Source organism: Humulus lupulus, chromosome X (genome assembly GCF_963169125.1).
Source record: "Humulus lupulus chromosome X, drHumLupu1.1, whole genome shotgun sequence".
NCBI lineage: Eukaryota > Viridiplantae > Streptophyta > Magnoliopsida > Rosales > Cannabaceae > Humulus > Humulus lupulus.
The window spans coordinates 201,634,169-201,653,808 of NC_084802.1; the positions used below are offsets into that span (position 1 = coordinate 201,634,169).

The 19,640-nt window shown below is 36.2% G+C and overlaps 1 protein-coding gene across 1 annotated transcript; it reads left to right on the forward strand.

Annotated features, from left to right (window-relative positions):
* Positions 1-5,259: 5,259 nt before the first annotated feature.
* On the forward strand, positions 5,260-10,237 carry LOC133807226 (uncharacterized). The gene is made up of 16 exons (XM_062245411.1): positions 5,260-5,771; positions 5,914-5,975; positions 6,060-6,127; positions 6,216-6,337; positions 6,526-6,631; positions 6,760-6,811; positions 7,000-7,117; positions 7,220-7,250; positions 7,386-7,409; positions 7,598-7,722; positions 8,518-8,599; positions 8,823-8,945; positions 9,037-9,090; positions 9,214-9,283; positions 9,498-9,531; positions 9,731-10,237. The coding sequence occupies exons 1-16, from the start codon at positions 5,582-5,584 to the stop codon at positions 10,096-10,098; spliced, it is 1,629 nt and encodes a 542-aa protein (XP_062101395.1). The 5' UTR covers positions 5,260-5,581; the 3' UTR covers positions 10,099-10,237.
* The last annotated feature ends 9,403 nt before the right edge of the window (positions 10,238-19,640 follow it).

The window sequence follows — 19,640 nt, forward strand, 5'->3', positions numbered from 1 at the left end:
GAACCCAGGTATATCTAGTGAAGTCATCAACACACACCATCACATACCTTTTTCCATTGAGACTCTCTGTCTGCATAGGACCCATCAAATCAATGTGTAACAACTCAAGAGCTCTATTTGTGAGAAGCATCTTAATAGGAGGATGAGAAGATCTCACTTGTTTGCCTTGCTGGCAAGGACCACACACACGTTCTCTGCTAACTTTGAAATCAGGAACTCCTCTCATTGCTTTAAGTTTGACCAACTTCCTTAAATCTCTGTAGTTCAGATGACCAAGTCTATAATGCCATAAGTCAGACTTATCTAATGTAACTCTAGAGCACACTTCAGTATTGTCCAGCATGTAGCAGTTATCATTAGACCTTGTTCCAGACAAGACAGAACACCCATCAGTAGACTTTACAAGACATGTGGACTTGGAAAAATTCACTGTATAGTGATCATCACACAGCTGACTTATGCTCAACAGATTTGCTTTCAGTCCCTTAACATAAAGCACATCTTTGACCACAGGAAGATTTTTAAGCACAAGATCTCCTCTCCCAAGAATTGCTCCCTTGTTACCATCTCCAAACGTGACCTGACCTTCCGTACCTTCTTTGTAGTTATTCAGCAGCAGTTTGTTGCCAGTCATGTGCTTGGAACACCCACTATCAAAGTACCACTGATCATCCTTAAAAGCAGAAAGAGATGTATGAGCTACAAGAACAGAAATACCTTTATCTTCCTGAGAGCTTCCCGTTAGCTTTGGTCTCCAAACCTCCTTATACTCTTTTCTTTCAGCAAGAGATGATCTAGATGAACTAACTTGACTCCCAACCAAGTTCCTAAGGTAAGATTGAAGCAGATAACATCTTGGCCTAATATGTCCTCGACGATTACAGAAATGACAAATAGGAATGAACTTCTGCTTCTGTTCATTAGGAGATTTTGTGATGTTAGATCTATTCCTCTGACTGCCAGAATCATCAAAAACAGTGTGAGTTTTGTCTGCAGCAGTTGAGCCAAGAGAATCACCAATGGTAAGGTTGTCTCCCTTTTTGTATAACAGCTTATAACCAATAGATGTCCTGTCTCCATAGGGTTTCTGTAGATGAAGCTGATGATTTAAGGCTGCTGTTCCTGGAGGAATTGATTCCAATGATTGTTTGGCTCGAATGAGATCAGCTTGAACAGCATACAACTTCTCTTCCTTCTTTTCTAGTTCTTCGGTCAAGTGTTTTATCTCAGCTTCAAGCTTGGAGTTGGTCATATTAAGAGAGGAATTTCTTTCTTCAAGGAGTTTAACTTTTTGAACCATAGTCAGCCACTGTTGATACATTTGCTCATAAGCAGTTTGCTCATCAAGACTATCAGCTTCAGAGCAGCTGCTCTCATTATCCCCAGCTTCATTTTCAACTTCCTCTTCTTTAGCCAGAAAAGCAATGACATTTTTCTCATGATCTGAAAACTCACTGCAACTCCCATCTTTCTCTTCTTCATTGTCACTCCACGTAATAACAAGGGCCTTCTTCTTCCTTTTCTGAGTGTTAGCACATTCAGCCTGTATGTGCCCATACCCATCACATTCTCTACACTGAATCCCCCTATTCTTGTTGTCTTGAGTCTGACTAGTCTTCTGATTCGTAGAAAAATTCTTCTTTAAGATATTCTCTTTGTTGTTAAAAGAATTCTTCCTCATATTCTTTCTTAAAAACTTTGCATAATTTCTAGTAAGGAGAGCAACTTTCTCTTCTGTTAAAGTATCAAACGTTTCTCCTTCTTGGTCACAAATTTCCTTTAACACAAAGGCCAGGCTACCTCCAGTCTTCTCAGTCTCCTTGTCTTTTCCTTTCTTACCTTTACTCCATCTCTTTAGGGTTAATTCATAATTCTGCAGGGAACCAATCAGTTCATCCAGGTCCACATCTTCAACATCATGCACTTCCTCAATAGATGTGAGTTTGGCTTTGAATCTTCTTGGAAGAGACCCAAGAACCTTCCTTACAAGCTTATCGTTTGAGTAGGTCTCTCCCAGAGCATAGGACTCATTCGAAATATCACACAACTTAGCATGAAAATCAGCAATCGAATCTTCTTCATCCATGGTAAGATTTTCGAATTTTCTGGCTAAAGATCTCAGTCTCGACTTCTTGACAGCTGAAGTACCCTCATTCTTGATCTTCAACTTATCCCATGCTTCCTTAGCAATCTCACAATTGGCAACCACTTTCATCTGATTAGTGGAAACAGCATTGAAAATAACATTGAGAGCTTTAGAGTTAAAATTGGCCTTCTCAATTTCTTCAGTCGTCCACTTGCTGGCAGCCTTAGCTATGTCAACATCTCCCACTTTCTCAGTTGGGGGAGTCCATCCCTCAGAAACAGTCATCCAAACTCGTTCGTCAACAGACTTAAGATAAGCTCTCATCTTTGTTTTCCAATAAGGATAGTTAGCCCCTTCAAGCATGGGAGGTCTGGTGGTAGATCCGCCTTCTCTAAACATATCCATGACTGTGAACACAACAAGAAAAAGAAACAGAAACTCTCGAAGAAGACACTAAGAGAGGGTAAGAGGATCAGCAGAACACAAAGAATCAAAGGCAAACAAATCACCCAACCTAAAACACCCAGGAAACAGTAATCAAGAATTACGAAAGCTCTGATACCAAAATGAAGGTGATATACTACCTAAGAATCTATAATCTTGACGAATTAAAAACAAGATTTAAAGAAATAACCAAGAACAAGTAAAAATTCACACCAAGAAATTTTTACAAGGTTCACCACTACACAAAGTAATGGCTAATCCTTGGGACCTAGTCCAGAAAGAAATCCACTAAGATATGAATTGCAAGTTTTACACAGTATCTCTCAATTTACAATCAACACAGTAAATCATCTATACTTGTCTCTCTTGCAACAATCCTTAGCTTGAACTAGTTGAATCTTCACACTTGAACTCTTGCAGATCCAGCTTTCTTCCAATACTCAGCTTGATGAACAATCACAGCTAGCCATGGATGAACAACATCTCAAGATTTAGTTCTTCAACCTGTAAAAGAAAGATAACCAAAAAACAAACTATACGAAAAACATATACCACATAATCCACAGCTGAGAAAATCAATTAACCCATATCTTTATAGAACTAAGATCTAACTAACTCAAAAACCCAGCCATGCTCAAAACAGAAAATCGTTAGAGAAACTAATTAATTCAGCTACCACTGAAAAACCCGAAACCTAATGATACAGTCATATTTAGACAAAACCACGTAAGCAAGCACTCAATTAAAACAATGTCCAACAGCCAGATGCAACTGGCAAAACAGAAGATAAACCAAAATTCTGTCAAGATACACAAAACAGATGGAACTAAGAAACTAACAGATGAATCATGAAATTGCCAAAATACAGAAAACACAAAGTAAGACACTTACACAATTTATATTGTATGCGGTACATCTACCTTTTTGCGTTGCTACACTTAATAGTCTAGATAAATTACTTTGTCTTAAACAGAAGATAGATTGTACTCATAATCTTTATTAAATAAATGTCCCACTTTATTTAGCGATTACAGATAAGTTTTATATTATTATCTTGAATAAAATTCTCTTGTATATATATCATTATATATACTTAATTTAAGATCACATCAATAATATTGGATCTTCATGATAAATTGCATGTATTATTGAATACAAATACACGTTCAAAATATTAATTTTATTTAATTAACAGTAATCGTTCATACATAAATACGCTTTAATGACACAAATCCCAACAAGTTACTCATTCTTGAGCTAGAGCTTATTGTTTTCAAGTTGATTGCAGTATTAGTAGGAGAAATGCTCCTACTGAGCTTTTGCCCATGTTGTTGGATGATATTTTGATTTAATGAAAATATGCTACTTTTATTAAAAAAAATCATTAATATAGAAAATAAAATATAATTAATTACTATTATTATTATTATTATTATTATTAAAAATTAATAAACATAGAAAAAATGAGAAAAAAGATAGAGTAGATTGTAGAATTTTTAAGATTGTGTAATGTTCTATAGGGGTGAGCATCGGTCGGTCTGGGCGGTTTTTTCATAACATAAAATCCAGAATTCAGTTTTCGGTCTGGATTGGTGGAATCCAAAAACCGACCGACCAAACCAGTTAAAAGAAAAAACCGACCATTTTGGACCGCGGTTTGGTCGGTTAAACCGACCAAACCGAATTTCTTATTTGTTTTAAATTAAATTTTTTTTTTGAAAGTTTTAGTTAAAAAACTAAATTTTTTGGATTGTTGAAATCCATTTTTGTGTATTTTTAAAACATAAATATATAGAACATAATTTCATATATTTTTATTTTTATTTTTATTTAATAATTTTAATAATTAATAATTATATAATATTATATTATTATATATTATATTGTTCAGTCGGTTTTGGTTCCGCCGGTCGGTCCGAACAAAATTTTCAAATCGACCGAACAGTGACAGTTTGTGCTGTTGGCAGTTTTTTCGGTGTTTGAAAAGTCAGTGCATACGATTTTTTCAATTTTTCGGATTTTATGCTCAACCCTAATGTTCTATGCTTTTTGTAAAGCGACCTATGAATAAAGTTGTTCATTCCCTTACTACGCTTATTCAGGAATCTACATTTTATATCCCATTCAATAATTAAAAAAAAAAATCTAAATTTTAGAGACAAAATAGAAAAAAATAAAAAAATAAAAAAACATGTTCAAAGGATATGGGAATGTAATAGGGAGTACTTTACAAAGTTCACGCTGAACTCGTTATCGAAATTAAGTTAAATGGGCCCGACTTGGGCTTTGTAGTTGCCATAGTTTTTTTTTTTTTTTTTTTTCTGGAATAGAAGATTTTTTCGAAAAGGAAAAATTGAGTGAAATATAGCAGAAATTTTTTATGTGATTTGATTGGTCGTTAAGTACGTTACATCTAGATTTGAAAAGAGAGGAATATAAGCTTAAGCTTTGGAGTTGGACACGCGTGGAAAAGTGGAAGTAGACTGAAGACCGTTCAACAACTTGAACTAATTTTTTTGTTTTAATTTTTAATTTTTAATTTAAAAAAAAATTATACTGAGACTGACACAGATTGCTTCCTCTACAGACAACGGTAGTAGTAGTGGTCATTTGAAAAGCAAAAGTAACATGAAAATATTTTAATTTATATGAACACCCCGCCTTTTCTTTATTCTATTATTATTATTATTTATTATCTGTATCTATGCAATTTATTGTGCTTTTTTTACTAATAATTAATAACATTAATAATCCCTATTCTCGGAAAACCCAAATTATATCCTTTCTTTTTTCTTTATTTCTCTACCTTTCTTCTCATTTTGCATTAGGGTTTGGGTTTTGAGCTTTTTCATTCCTTATCTTCCTTCATTCCCCACCCCCACAAACCTCAATCTCTCCCGATCTACTCTGCTAGCCGTTGCCTTCGGTAGATTTTGAAAAAAAAATATAGCCGTTGGATCTTCCCCTTCGAGAACCGTTCCATTTGTCTTAATTTTTTTAAATTTTTTTTCGGGGTTACTAATTTGGCTTTCTCCCTCAGTTTGACTTGAAATGTCAACGGTTGAAGCGGCGAAGAAGGTTGAGAAAGAGGCAGAGAAGGGGGGAGAGCTTTTGTTCTGCGGCGGTACGTGTTGGGACACAGTTGGTCGGAAAAAGGGACCTGTTGAAGGTAATCTGGTCTCTCCTACTCGACTTCGACCTCTCCTCAGTGTCAACATCCGTTTTGTTGCCTCCGGTTGTGGTATGTTTTGGTTTGGTGTTGTATAATTTTTTGAAATAAATTTGGTTTTTTTTTATTTATTTATTTGGGTACTTACGAAAGAATACGAAGCGAGTTTCGTAATTTTGATGATATTGTTTTGTGTTGTATAATGTTAATGTAGCATCGTGTCATTGTGTGGCGTTGGATGTTGAAGGGCGTTGCTATACTTGGGGACGCAATGAGGCATGGCTCTGTTCGTGTTTGTCTATTTTGCTTAAGATTTCCTTTTGATATTATCATTAAACTCTGGGAACTTATTTTTTGCAGAAGGGGCAACTGGGTCATGGTGATAAGATTCAGCGTGATAGACCAACTGTAGTATCTGAACTATCAAAGTGAGTATCTACATTTAACTCTCTAGTGTATCGAGATGTTTTCTATTTTGTTTTGTACTATTGGGTCATTCTGTTTATTGCGTTATAGGTACAAAATCGTTCAAGCTTCAGCAGGGAGGAGTCACACAGTTGTAGTTACTGATGATGGACAGTCCCTAGCCTTTGGCTGGAACAAACATGGGCAGCTGGGAACAGGTTCTGTAAGAAATGGTAAGTTTAAGCTTAACATTGTTAACAGTTTTAGGAGTTGCTATGAATTCTGATGGCAAATACTTTTACTTGAGTTTGCTTATCTTTAGTTACCGTAGTTTCTAATGGTACAAGTGTACCTTCTGCATATTTTTGTTATACTGTTCTATATATGTAACATTTGTCTGTTCTTGCTTTGTATTCTGTAGAATTTGAATCATCTCCTATTCGTTGTCTTGTGTCTGATGTAAAAAGTACCGCATGTGGGGCTGATTTCACCGTTTGGTTATCTTCGGTTGAAGGAGCTTCTATACTGTACGGTTTGTAGGAGTGTTTTTGGCGAAGTTTTTTTGTTCTGTTTTTTTGGCAAGCGAACTCTTGTTTTTCTTTTTGAATTTTTTTATTACAGTATTACATCTGATTTATTTGTTTCTGGTGTTTAGGACTGCTGGCCTTCCACAGTATGGGCAACTTGGGCATGGGACTGACAATGAGGTATTCTGCGAGACACCATACAAATGTGTTATCTCTAGTTTCGTAATTTCATTTCTAGAGTTTAGTAGATACTGGAAAGCATAAGGACATTCTTGCACTGTATTGGTAGACTGCTCACTGTTTCATGCACACCTTTATGCTGGAATCTCTAGTTATAGTCTGTCACATGGACTTGTTTGTTTTTGCAGTACAATACTAAAGATAGCTCAGTGAAGCTTGCTTATGAAGCCCAGCCTCGTCCAAAACCAATAGCTTCCCTTTCTGGAGAAACCATTGTTAAAGTTGCATGTGGAACGAACCATACTGGTATTTACATTTTCTGTTTCTCCCTTCCCATGTGTTAATTTTGTTTTCAATCTTTACTGTACTGACAGTTTTATACTTGTTTGCATTCTTTTGGGGAACCAGTTGCTGTGGATGCAAATGGTCATGTTTACACGTAAGTTCTTATTTATTTTATATATTTGTATTTTGTGGTGGGGGTTGGAAATAATTTGCTCTAACCTCTCTCTCAGATAATTTTACAATTTCTCAAGTTATCTGTTACTGACATTTTTTCTGGTTGAATGTTTAGGTGGGGATATGGTGGTTACGGAAGGTTAGTTCTTTCTTTGGCTCTTGCCATGTCTTTGCTACTTTAAACCATTCTTGATGAATGGTTGATAAACTTTTAAACTAACTTTATTTATATATATATATGTTACATGACTGTTTGAACAAATTACATTCTGTGTTGTCTTCTTTTTCTTATCACTGTGTATATAATCTATTGAATGTCACTTTTAGGCTTGGACATAGGGAGCAGAAGGATGAGTGGGCCCCTCGCCGTGTTGACTTATTCCAGAGGCAAAATGTTTTGCCTCCTGATGCAATTATTTCTGCTGGTTCTGTTAATTGTGCATGTACCGCTGGTAATTAATTTTTCATAATTTTATGTTACTTGTGCATTTGTTTCTTATTTTTTAAAGTAATTCTTATATGCTTGATTGTGATTTTTTGCGGTAGATTTTTTGCGGTAGATTAAAGGGATGGATACAATTTTTAGTTATGACATGTATGCTCACTTTCATCCTAAAAGTTCTTAGCTTTATGGTGCTTACTTCAGTTCACACCACTTTTTATTTTCATATGAGCTCAATCTTGACATTTTTATTAGAGATGCTGGACTGCAATTGATCCCTTGTTAATGTTGTTTGAGAATGAGATATGTGATCAATTATGATGAGAGTTTTGATTGAATTTTATGGTTACATAAATTTCTATATTATAGTATTTTAAAGTTTCTACAAGGTTAGACAGCTATAAAATGGGTGGTTCTGTCAAACATAATAAATGTTGATTAGTTGTTGGATAATAAGTTTGCTTTCTACTTCTTATGATGGTTACATTTATCTGCATATTCATTATGTGACATCTGGTATAAGAAAAGATAGAATATTAGAATGAGGAATTAAGTGAAGAGAAACAGGGAAGATATGGAATGAGAATGATAAAGAGATTAGATAAAAGAATATTGGATATATATATTTTTTTGAAATCATCAACAAAAGTCTGAAATGCTTTTGACATAATAAAGCTTATTTGTAAGCACCTGGACCTGAAAATCTAAAATTTCCTGAATATCATGATCATGCTGTACTTAGGCTTGTATAATTTGATTAGGGTGAATGCATCTGATTTGCTTCCTTTTTTTTTTCTTACTTCAGCCGGAGGCCAATTATACATGTGGGGAAAATTAAAAACTACAGGCGACGATTGGATGTATCCTAAACCACTCATGGATCTAAGGTTCTGTTTCTGTACCTCATTTATATGCACATCTTTTCAGTTTATTTTTTAGCTTAGTCCTTGTCATTATTGTTGGGAAGTGTGGAACTGTATATGGTAGTGCTATTCTACTTTGTACATTTTTTTTTGAAAATTTTAATTGTGTAGTTTGAAGGATGTCAAATCTAGTTAATGGTTATGCTTCATGATATGGCCTAAACAATATTTCTTCTTCTTTTCACAGTGGCTGGAATTTACGTTGCATGGATTCTGGTAATATGCACCATTTTGTTGGTGCTGATCATTCCTGCATAAGTTGGGGTCATGCTCAGAACGGAGAGCTGGGATATGGCCCCATGGGTCAGAAGTATGTAATTTTTCATTGATGAACGTTTATTTCCACGGGGCACTCATCCATCCATTTATTAATGCCTGCTTCTATGTTTCCCTTGCATTAGATCTTCTGCAGTGCCAAAGAAGGTGGAAATTCTTGAGGGTATGCATGTTATCAGGTATATATTTGCATTCATATTGTTGTTATGCATGTTATCAGGTTTATATTTGCATTCATGTTGTTTTTATGTATACCTGTAACATCTGGAACTTAATAGAGGTATGCTTCTGTTTCTGTGTAGTGTTGCATGTGGTCTGAGCCACTCAATGGTTATAGTTGATAGAACAAATGTTGCCGACCAACTGTCGCAGGTAACTTCTCCAAAACTACAGTAAAACATGGTTCTACTAATTAAATTCTCTTTCCTGTCTTGTGTGCATCTGGTTTTTCTCGTGGTTTTCGATTCTTGATATTCTCTCATCTTGGTCTTTCGGCGGAGTAATTTCCCTCATGGTTGTTATGTCCTAACAATATTTTGGTGTATATAACGATTTCTTACATTTCCGAGTTTCATATTCTGTGCAGCTTGATATATATGATGGCAAGGCTTTTGGTGAAGGTACGTTGTATTTAGTGGTTGCTGACAAGCAGAATCGAGGGCACTTGAGTTGATGATATTTTCAGATTATTCCTAATTTTTCATTGGCATTTTTTTTTTCATTAAAAAGTTGATCGGAACTCGACTAATGCTGTATTGCAAAGGCTTGGTAGCTCTAGGACTTTAAAACTTTAACATGGCTATTGTTGGCTTGTCGCAGGGACTGAAGAACCTGTAAGCCAAAGTCCAGCTGCAAAGCCAGCTAACAAAAAGAAAGGTGCAGCCAAGGCATCTGACAGCTCCAAGAAGAGGAAGAATGCAAAAGAATCATCATCATCATCAGAAGAAGACGTGGATGATGATGAAGACAGTGATAACAGTGATGACTTAGTCAATGGACATGGTCAAAAAGGAAAACGGGGCGGGAAGGTTTCTGGTGGAGGTCGAGGTGCTCAAAAAGCACCAGCAGCAGCGGGAGAGAAGCGTGGTCGAGGCCGCCCTTCTTCTTCTGCAGACAAAAGTTCTAAAGCACCCGCGGCTCAGGGGAAAACTGGAACTGGCAAAAGAGGAAGACCCCGCAAGTCATAATAAGTTTTCTAACCGGTCATTTTTAAAATTTTGTGCACTCTCGATGTAGAGATTGTTTATTTTATCACCCCGCTGTTGTTGTATTAGAACATCTACCTTACGTTTTAAAATTTTAAATCATCTCAACCTTTTCTATTTATTTCCTCAAATTTGTTTGCGTTCGATATTTTTTATTTGTTTTCTTATATCTTATTTAACTAGGTACTAAAAAATCGAAAATGCATCCAGATTAGAATAAAATTAGAGCCTATCTATAAATAATTAATCGACTGGCTGGAAAAGAGTAAGATTAGTTGAACTAAAAGGCCTAATTTTAATTTGATAAATTTACATAATTAACTTAATTTTGCCAAAAAATTATATTTTTATGGACAAACAATTTTTTTTTTTCAATTTTAAGTTGTTAGGTAATTTTTCTCATTTTTATGGTTGTCTTTTTTTTTTTTTTGTGTTGTGTAAGTTTATGTAAAGTTGTTTTTGTATTGTTTAGAGTTATGTATAGTTGTTTTTTTGTTATGTTGATATCTAATTGATATTTAGTTATTTTTAGATGTATTTTGATTTTATTATTTTTGGATGTGTTAGTATGTAGTGAGATGATGTATAATTATTTTTTTTATACTGTATTTTCCTAATTAAAATTTTTTGAAATTATATTTTTGAAAACCTAAAGCAGTATTTTTTGAATGAAAAAATATAGGGATAGTAAAAAAAATATATATATATATTTATGAATTAGGGATCGTATAGTTTCTGCATGGATAAGTAGTTGGAATAACTTTGATCTGGTATATTTGAGTATCGCTTTAGCCATGAAATGTAATGTGGGTCTTTTAAGTAATTTTTTTTAATTAAATTCGTGTCTTGTTTTACACCATTTTCCTTGGGAACTCAGTTCTTTTTTTAAAGAGGAAAATTTGAGTTTATATGCTTTAAAATACTTCATATTGATGAAATATGTTTTAAGTAATTTTTTTTAATTAAACTCGTGTCTTGTTTTACATCATTTTCATTGGGAACTGAGTTCTTTTTTAAAGTGGAAAATTTGAGTTTATATGCTTTAAAATACTTCAATGAAATATGTTTTAAGTTGCAAATTATTCGAAGATTTTGCTTGTATAACAAATTTGGACCAAATTTCACACAAATTTGCCTCCTACCTTTCTCTCCTTTCTTTCTCTATGTTTTTGTAGTTTTGTTTGCAATTTTTTGATTTTATTTTTTTATTATGAAAATTTGAGTTTGTTTTTTTATTTATGTAATTTTTCAATTCATTTCGATGTCAAATTGAAGGTTTAAAAAAAACTTGATTTTAGAGGATAATTTCGATGCAAATCGGTACAAGTCCTAGAAACCTTGACCATCGAAGTGCCGTCGTTTTTGCATTTATCTAGCATTGTATTAGCATCGTTTTCCATCGTTTTTGCTACATCGTTATAGTATCGTTTTACAACATCGTTCTAGTATCGTTTTTGCATTGATTCAACATCAATTTAAACAAAAATCTTGAAACAATTTTAATCAAACCTAAAAAAAAAAAAAACAACAAATATTTTCATACGAATGGGGACAGGTTTAATGTTTGCGTTCTAGGATATATGCCTCATTAAGGGTCCAGTCCAGTAATCAACATTTTAACTCATTAAACTAGTGAATTAAAGTAAATGACTAGTGGGAAGTGAAATGCAAACGGCCAATAATAGATAGTTATTATTAAAATGAAGAACATGATTATTAGATGATGGTGGGGGGGCATGGATGATGATTATTTTGGATTTTGTTTATCTTTAAATTCTGCTAGTTTGTTTATGTTATGTATTTGGCATGACATTTGTGTTTTTAGAATTTTTACTTTTCTTTAACATATAATGTGAGAATCAAATTACACTCATAGCAACATATGAAACTCACTGCGCATCAAATTCGTCACATGGTCATTCAGATATTGGAGGATCTTTTTAAAATTCGTTTCCTTTATGCGCCTCTAATTTTGCTTCTTTTACAATCAAGTCTCACACATTCCAAGTCTTACTTAACCACTAGGGAAGAAAAATAGGTAAACATAACATGGAACAATAAAATAAAGGGGAATTAGCGTATGCACGGTAATTTAAAACTTTTTTTTTTTTAATTTTTACGTTTTCATTTTATGCTTTCCATTTATATTTTGTCCTTTTATTTTATTTTTATGTTAAAATATAACTTTCTCATTCATTTTTATGCTCTCTCCCTTTATCTTCTTTTCTCTTCGGCATCCACCCCCACCACACCTCGACTCCACAGTCCATGTCACTTGCATCTCCCATCGTCAGTGTCGTCATCGAGCTTTGCTTCTCCAAAAACATTTTAGAGGTAAGCTATCTTCCATGGAAGTTTGTAGTGTTGTAGTGAGTGAGACTGAGAAAAAGTAGTGAAATATAATTAGTTTATTGGTATTTATATTTATGAAATTGGTATTAAGGAGTCTTGTTTTCATCTTCATCTTCTCTACATCCATTGTCTTTAACAATAACTATAATTCTATTGGGGTTTTAGATTGGATAAACAAGTATGACTATGACTATTATGAATTTTTGATTATTTAGCTATGGATGAACCATTTTATGATGTGGGATTTTGCTTGCTATGGTGTTTTAAAATCAGGGACATGTATGAAATTGATTTTGATATAGTTTAAAGGTTTATAATTGCGTTGTTTTTTTTTTTTGTAGTGCAAATTATTTAACTGTTAAAATGCCTTAATGGACAATATCTTCAATGGAGTGCTAAATTGGTGATGCATTCTTAAAATATAAATCACTTTACAAAAAAATTGTTCTAATGGTGTGTCAAAAGTTGTGCTAAATTTGACACATACTAAAAATTGTGTCAAATTTGGCACACAATACAGCATAATGCATTTTTTGTATCACCATAAATGTTACACTTTTTTATTTACTTTTATGTAGTTTTTATTATTTTAGTATTATTTTTAATAATCACCATTAAATGCTAAATTTTTTACCTTATTATTTTATTATTATCTCTAGCTATCAACAATAAAATATAAAGAAAAATTATTACTTTTTGTATATTTTCAATAAATATCAAATGAGCATTAATGAAAGATTGAATTATGCATCAACTTTTACAATTGTGCATTAGGTCACAGTGCTAAAAATTATGTCAAATATATCACATATTGATTTTTTGTGCCAAATATAACACAATATTTACATATTCCATGGGAGATGATCTAATATGGTGAAATCAAGAAGTTAAGAATAGTAAATCCTAATCATTCAACCAACTATGTTCAGGTAAATTCCACACTTGGGCTCTTCATTGTCTCTACAATATATCTATTTGGGATGTGGAGAATTTCATCAATAAATATGCTTCATATTATAATATAATATAATAAGTCTATTTGTTTGCTTTTAATGCTTTTTAGAGGGCATAATCAGGCTATTTAAGGCAACTAAATGCAACATATTGCAACTTAAAGCAGTTGTAAAAATAAAAAAGTCATCTGTAAATTTTATCATTATGCAACTTAAGCAACCTATTGTAATCTCAAATGCAAGTTCAATGCAACTTGCTACAACCTCAAATGCAAGCCCAATGCAACCACAAGCAACCTAACTGTAACGCCCTGGTTAGTCAAGACCGTTACACTGTGTATTTTAAATAGTGCTTAACTCGCTAAACGAGTCATTAGACCTTAAACGTGCATCTAAGTGTGATTAATGATTCAGGGTTAAAAATTTCGGTCAAAAGGAATGGTTATTTCATTAAAACATTAAACTATACATGGGATCCCCTAATAAACGTTTACAAATTTGTTTACATTTCCAAAATGGTCATTAGAATTCAAAAGTTACAATTCGTCGACCTAAGCAGCAAAAATAGGGTTAAACCCTAGTTCCTCTGAGAAACCTTAGCCGTGGTGGTCAAGCGGCCGCATATGTACACGTCGCCACCTTAGCTCTCTAACTCATGGATGGTCCATCTTTTCTTTCCCTTTACCTGCACCACGTAGCACCTGTAAGCCAAGACCCAGCAAGAAAACTTAAACATGCTCATAAGCAATGAATAACACATTTCCATAACATAACAGACATGCCAGCAGTAATAACCCTACTCACGCACGTATACCATTAATATAAATGACTACAACGTCATATGGGACCCAATGCCCTAAATAAATGATTAACTAATTCATATCGGGGCCTGTTGTCCAAGTACATGACTAATAAGTCACATTGGGGCTCAGCGCCATATGATCTGGGACTAATAAGTCACCCCGAGCCCTTTGCCCTATCCTCTGTATAATCAGCCTTGGAGCTGGCCCAACGTACTTGACACTTTAGTTTTCTATGACCATTGGGTCGGTAAAGCATTTAAGGCGCTCCTGATTAGGTCTAATCATATCGACCAACACTCAGCACGCTATTGTCGCCCTTGACTCATAAGTCAATGCTTTACGACTAGCGTTCAGCGCTACTGCCATCCTTGATTAATAAGTCAATGCTTTTCTCAAGTATATAATGCTAACATGCATTCATCATATAACAAATATCCATATACAAAGCATTCCACATGCTTTAATCAATCATTCACAGCCATAATCATAATCATGCGCATTTACAGGGGCCGATTCCCAATCAAAACTATATTCAGCATTCGGGCCAAGCCCTAATCATGTATGTCATATAATAGGTGTAGTTTTCTTACCTCAGGTCCGAGTATAATGTAAAATAAGAACGACCCTCGAGCACGACCCTGATCTTTAGCCCTTATCGGTAACCTAGTCATAACCAAATATAGAATCCCATTAATCACAAGCAAATAAAGGCTTCCAGACCAAGTCCTAGCCTCCGGGACCTTGAATTCTACTAAACCGGGTAGTAGGTTCAACCCCGAGCCCTTAGGTTCAAGTTTCTGTCACTTAAAACCCGTTTTGGCCAAATTTCCCATTTTGAGTCGCGGCACCAAGCACTTGAGCTGCGACCCCGCTCAAGTCAGGGGCCCAAAGCCCTCTCTGACTGCACTAGCACTGCGGCGCTCCTAACTGGCGCCGCGACTCAAATAGCCCAGTAGCACCATCTTCTCCTTCGTCCAGCTTGAGCCGCAGCGCCCAAGAACAGGGCCGCGACTCGACCTGGAACTCAGATTTTTTCTCCATTTTTCTCATACCAACTCCCTCCATAAACCTATCCAAACATATCCCAACTTCAAAACTCAATCCCAAAACATTTTCAACACACCATAAACATCAAAACCCAACTTCAAACTCAACAAATTACCCACCAAATACAAAAATTCAGCTTAAAGTTTCAAAACTCAAAAACCATAAACAAAATAGAGTTTAACTTTGAATTACCTCTGTTATTTCGATTCCTAGCTGTTCTATAAGTCTCCACATCTCCCAAACTTGCCTCAAACTTCTTAATTCCCTTAGAAAAAGAGTTTCCAAGCTTGACTTCAAGCAAAGAAGGTATAAGGCTCCAAGGCACACCAAGAAAGAGAGAGAAAAAGAGCAAAATGTGAGAGGGAGGGAGAAGACACTAGAGTGTTTGATATGCTCTATTTTTAGGATTCCTTCAGTTGAAGTAACCCATAACCTAAGCCACTACTTTTGGCACCAAAAGACCACTATGCCCCTTAGCCTAAGCCTTGCCCTCTTAAGCCCTTAGGGGTAAATTTGTCATTTTCCACTTATCCTGTTAATCATAATTAACATCTCACAAATTCCTGCTACTCCCAATATCCTCAGATAATTACCAAATAATTTCCCATTACCGGCTCAATCCCGGTAATGTACTAAGTACCAAATTACCCCTAAGCTCACCCTGAGCCTAGTATTTGAACCTGTTATGACCTAACTGCTAACTTGCCTCCTAGGATCGCCTCATGCCGAGTAACCCAGAAATATCCACATAATAATGTGGCCTCACACATATATCACATATATGCATATAAATATACAAATATGCCCTCAACGGGCCAAAATTACGAATATGTCATTCTAATAAGAAACGGACCCACATGCATGCAAATACAACCATATCATAATACAACTCACATAATCATGCATATAATCACATAATAACACAATTAACTAATTATTGCCCTCCTGGCCCCCTAATCAAGACACTAAGACACATAAGAGAATTTGAGACGTTACAACTATCCTCTCCTTACAGGAATTTCGTCCTCAAAATTTTACCTGAACAACTCGGGATTCTGACTCTGCATATTTGACTCTAGCTCCCAGGTCACTTCCTCGACCTTGCTGTTCCTCCATAATACCTAAACCAAAGGTATAGTTTTGTTTCTCAGGACCTTGTCATTCCTGCCTAGTATCTGGACTGGCTGTTCCTCATAGGAGAGATTTACCTCAAGCTCCAGATCCTCGTAACTCAACACATGAGTCACATCTGACACATATTTCTGAAGGGCTGAAATATGAAATACATTATGTACATCCAATAGTGCCGGAGGTAAGGCCAACCTATAGGCCACCTGACCAACCTCTCCAGGATCTCAAATGGTCCCACAAATCTAGGGATCAGCTTGCCCTTCTTCCCAAATCTCCTCACCCCTTTCCATGGTGAGACTTTAAGGAAGACATAATCTCCCACTTGGAACTCCACATTCCTACATTTGGGATCAGCATAACTTTTCTGCCTACTTTGAGAAGCGAGCATCCAAATTTTGATCTTCTCAATAATCTCATTGGTCCTCTGAACGGCCTCAGGACCCAAGTATTTCCTTTCTCCTGTCTCATCCCAATGAATGGGAGATCTGCATTTCCTACCACACAAAATCTCATAAGGAGCCACCCCAATGGTCGACTGATAGCTGTTCTTGTAGGAAAACTCTATCAAAGGCATATACTTACTCCAGGACCCATCAAAGTCCAACACACATGCTCGCAGCATGTCCTCTAATATCTAAATCATCCTCTCAGATTGTCCATTTTTTTGAGGATGATAAACAATACTGAACTTTAACGGTGTACCCATGGCCCTATGCAAACTTCCCCAAAACTTGGAAGTAAATTTGGGGTCCTGATCTGACACAATCGACCTTGGAGCCCCATAAAGGCGCACTATCTCTTTCACATAGAGATCTGAATACTGGTCAATTGTATACGCTGTCCTCACTGTTAAGAAGTGAGCTGAATCGGTGTATCAATTTATAATAACCCACACCGAATCATGTTGACCCACTGTCCTGGGTAACCCCACCAAGAAATACATTGTGATGTCCTCCCATTTCCACTCTGGGATGTCCAGAGGTTGTAATAGCCTTGCTGGTCTCTGATGCTCAGCCTTGACCTGCTGACATGTCAAGCACTTAGCCACATATTCTGTTACATCCCTCTTCATCCCATGTCACCAATAAAGCGATCTCATATACTAATGCATCTTCGTGGTGCCTGGATGAAAAGAGTAAGGGGTAGTATGAGATTCATCCAGAATCTCTCGTCTGATAACAGTGTCCATCGGAACACATATCTGACCCTTGTACCTCAGCAAGAAAATATCTGACACTGAATAGTCCTTAGACACTCCAGCTAGAATGTAATGCCCCGGATTCTCTATTATGGTTAATGGCTGGATTAGTAGGCCGGGAGGGCCATAACTGTTTAATTATGCCATTAAATGCGTTTATGCATGTTTATGAGAATTATATTATAATATGATGTTAAATGCATGCATGTGAGTCCACATTTGTTTACAGGGGTATTATGGTAATTTGGCCCGTTGAGGGTATAATTGAATACTTGTTTGTATGATAATGATATATTGTGAGACCACATTATAATGTGGATTGGTTCGAGTATTCCGACATGAGACGATCTTTAAACATGATTTATCGGTTTGGTCATAACAGGTTTGAGCTCAGGGCTCGGGGTGAGTCTCGGGGTGATATTGGTGGTTATAGTGTTACCGGGGATTTTAGGGTAACAGGATATGAACTATTGGTGTTTGAGGATATTGAGATTAGCGGGGATTGGGAAGCGTTAATTATAATTAACGGGTTAAGCGGGAAGTACCAATTTTGCCCTTGGGGTGGCTTTAGAGGCTTAAGATGACACAAGGGGTATTTTGGTCTTTTTGGAAGGATATATGTGACTTAAGTGACTTAGAAGGCTGTAGAATAAACAGGGTAAGAACAGAGGCTTTATCTTCTCTTCACGTACACACCACTTCCTCCATTGCTTTCCTTGGTGTTTTGAGTTCAAGGTGGGATATCAAGCTAAGGAACTTCAAGGCTGAGTTAGTAGACTTGGTTATGCTTGTGTGGGAGTTCAAAACAGGTTTTAAGGTAATTTTTGATCATTGAACTCAAGTTATGCTCTGTTTTCGTTTTAGCTTTTAAGTCAAGAGTTTTGATGTGGAAAGTGTGAATCAAAGGGGGTTTTAGTGTTAGTTTGATTGGGGTTTGATGTGAGTAAGCTAAGGGTGTTGTTTGGGGGTTCAATTATATGTTTGGAAGAGGTTTTAAGATGGTTTGAGGGACTGGTTTGAGAGGGAGAATGCAGGGTTAAAATCTGGTTCGTGTGTGGGCGACTTAGCTGAACTGGGCTGGGCGCCGCGGCGCAGCAGGGGTGCGCCGCGGCCCTTGGAGTCTGTCAGGAGGGAGCCCTTCTGTCTGAAGGGTGCGCCGTGGCGCAGCAGGGGAGGGCCGCGGCCCTTAAGGCCAATTTTGCTAAAATGTGGTTTTTAGCTTAGGGATTCAAACCATAGGCCTCGGGGTTGGACCTAGTACCCGGTTGGGTGGTATTTGATGTCTCGGGGGCTGGGATTTGGTTTGGGAACCCTCGGTTATTATTTTTATTGATGAATTCTATAATTTGGTTATGACCAGGTGAGCGTCAAGGATTTTAAAGATTGATCGTTCTCAGGGGTTGTTCATATAATAATTCTCAGTCGAACCGGAGGTAAGAAAACAGTGTATGAATACAGTTGCACCCTGTATAGATATATGGCATGTATGATTTGATATTTGAGGCATGCTGGTTGATATATGTGGACATGGATTGCACATTAAATGCTATTGAACGCTGATTACCTGCTTGAGACACTGACTAGTCAGGGACCGACTCTAAAGTCGAGAATCATGCATTGAATGGCTCTATAGCATTAATGCCAGACCGACCCTAGGGTCGAGAAACTTATAAGCGCTTGCCTGGTCTACGACCAGATGATTATAGCCAAGGTGTATGACCCCGGTGACTGTTTGTCACAAGGCTAAGGGACGTTGTCCATAGTTTCGACTCTAGAGTCATGAGGAAGGTTATGTTGGTGACCAATCACCATGCACCTGTCCTGAACAAACTTATGAAAGAATCACTTATCAGTTAAGCCTGGTGACCCTATCGTCACATGGCTAGAGGGAGCGATGCCCATTACTGTGACTTTTGGCTATTGTCACCTATTTGTTGGACTCATAGTCCTGAATGGTTATTATGATCGTAGTTGATATTATATCATGCTTTATTGTGTTTTCTTGCTGGGCCTTGGCTCATGGGTGCTATGTGGTGCAGG

Excerpts from the sequence above, each read along its gene's own strand:
- LOC133807226 (XM_062245411.1), top strand. The coding sequence starts at position 5,582 with ATGTCAACGGTTGAAGCGGCGAAGAAGGTTGAGAAAGAGGCAGAGAAG. Across the intron at positions 5,772-5,913 it reads TTTTGTTGCCTCCGGTTGTG|CATCGTGTCATTGTGTGGCG; the intron begins GTATGTTTTGGT and ends ATGTTAATGTAG. Across the intron at positions 9,091-9,213 it reads GAGGGTATGCATGTTATCAG|TGTTGCATGTGGTCTGAGCC; the intron begins GTATATATTTGC and ends GTTTCTGTGTAG.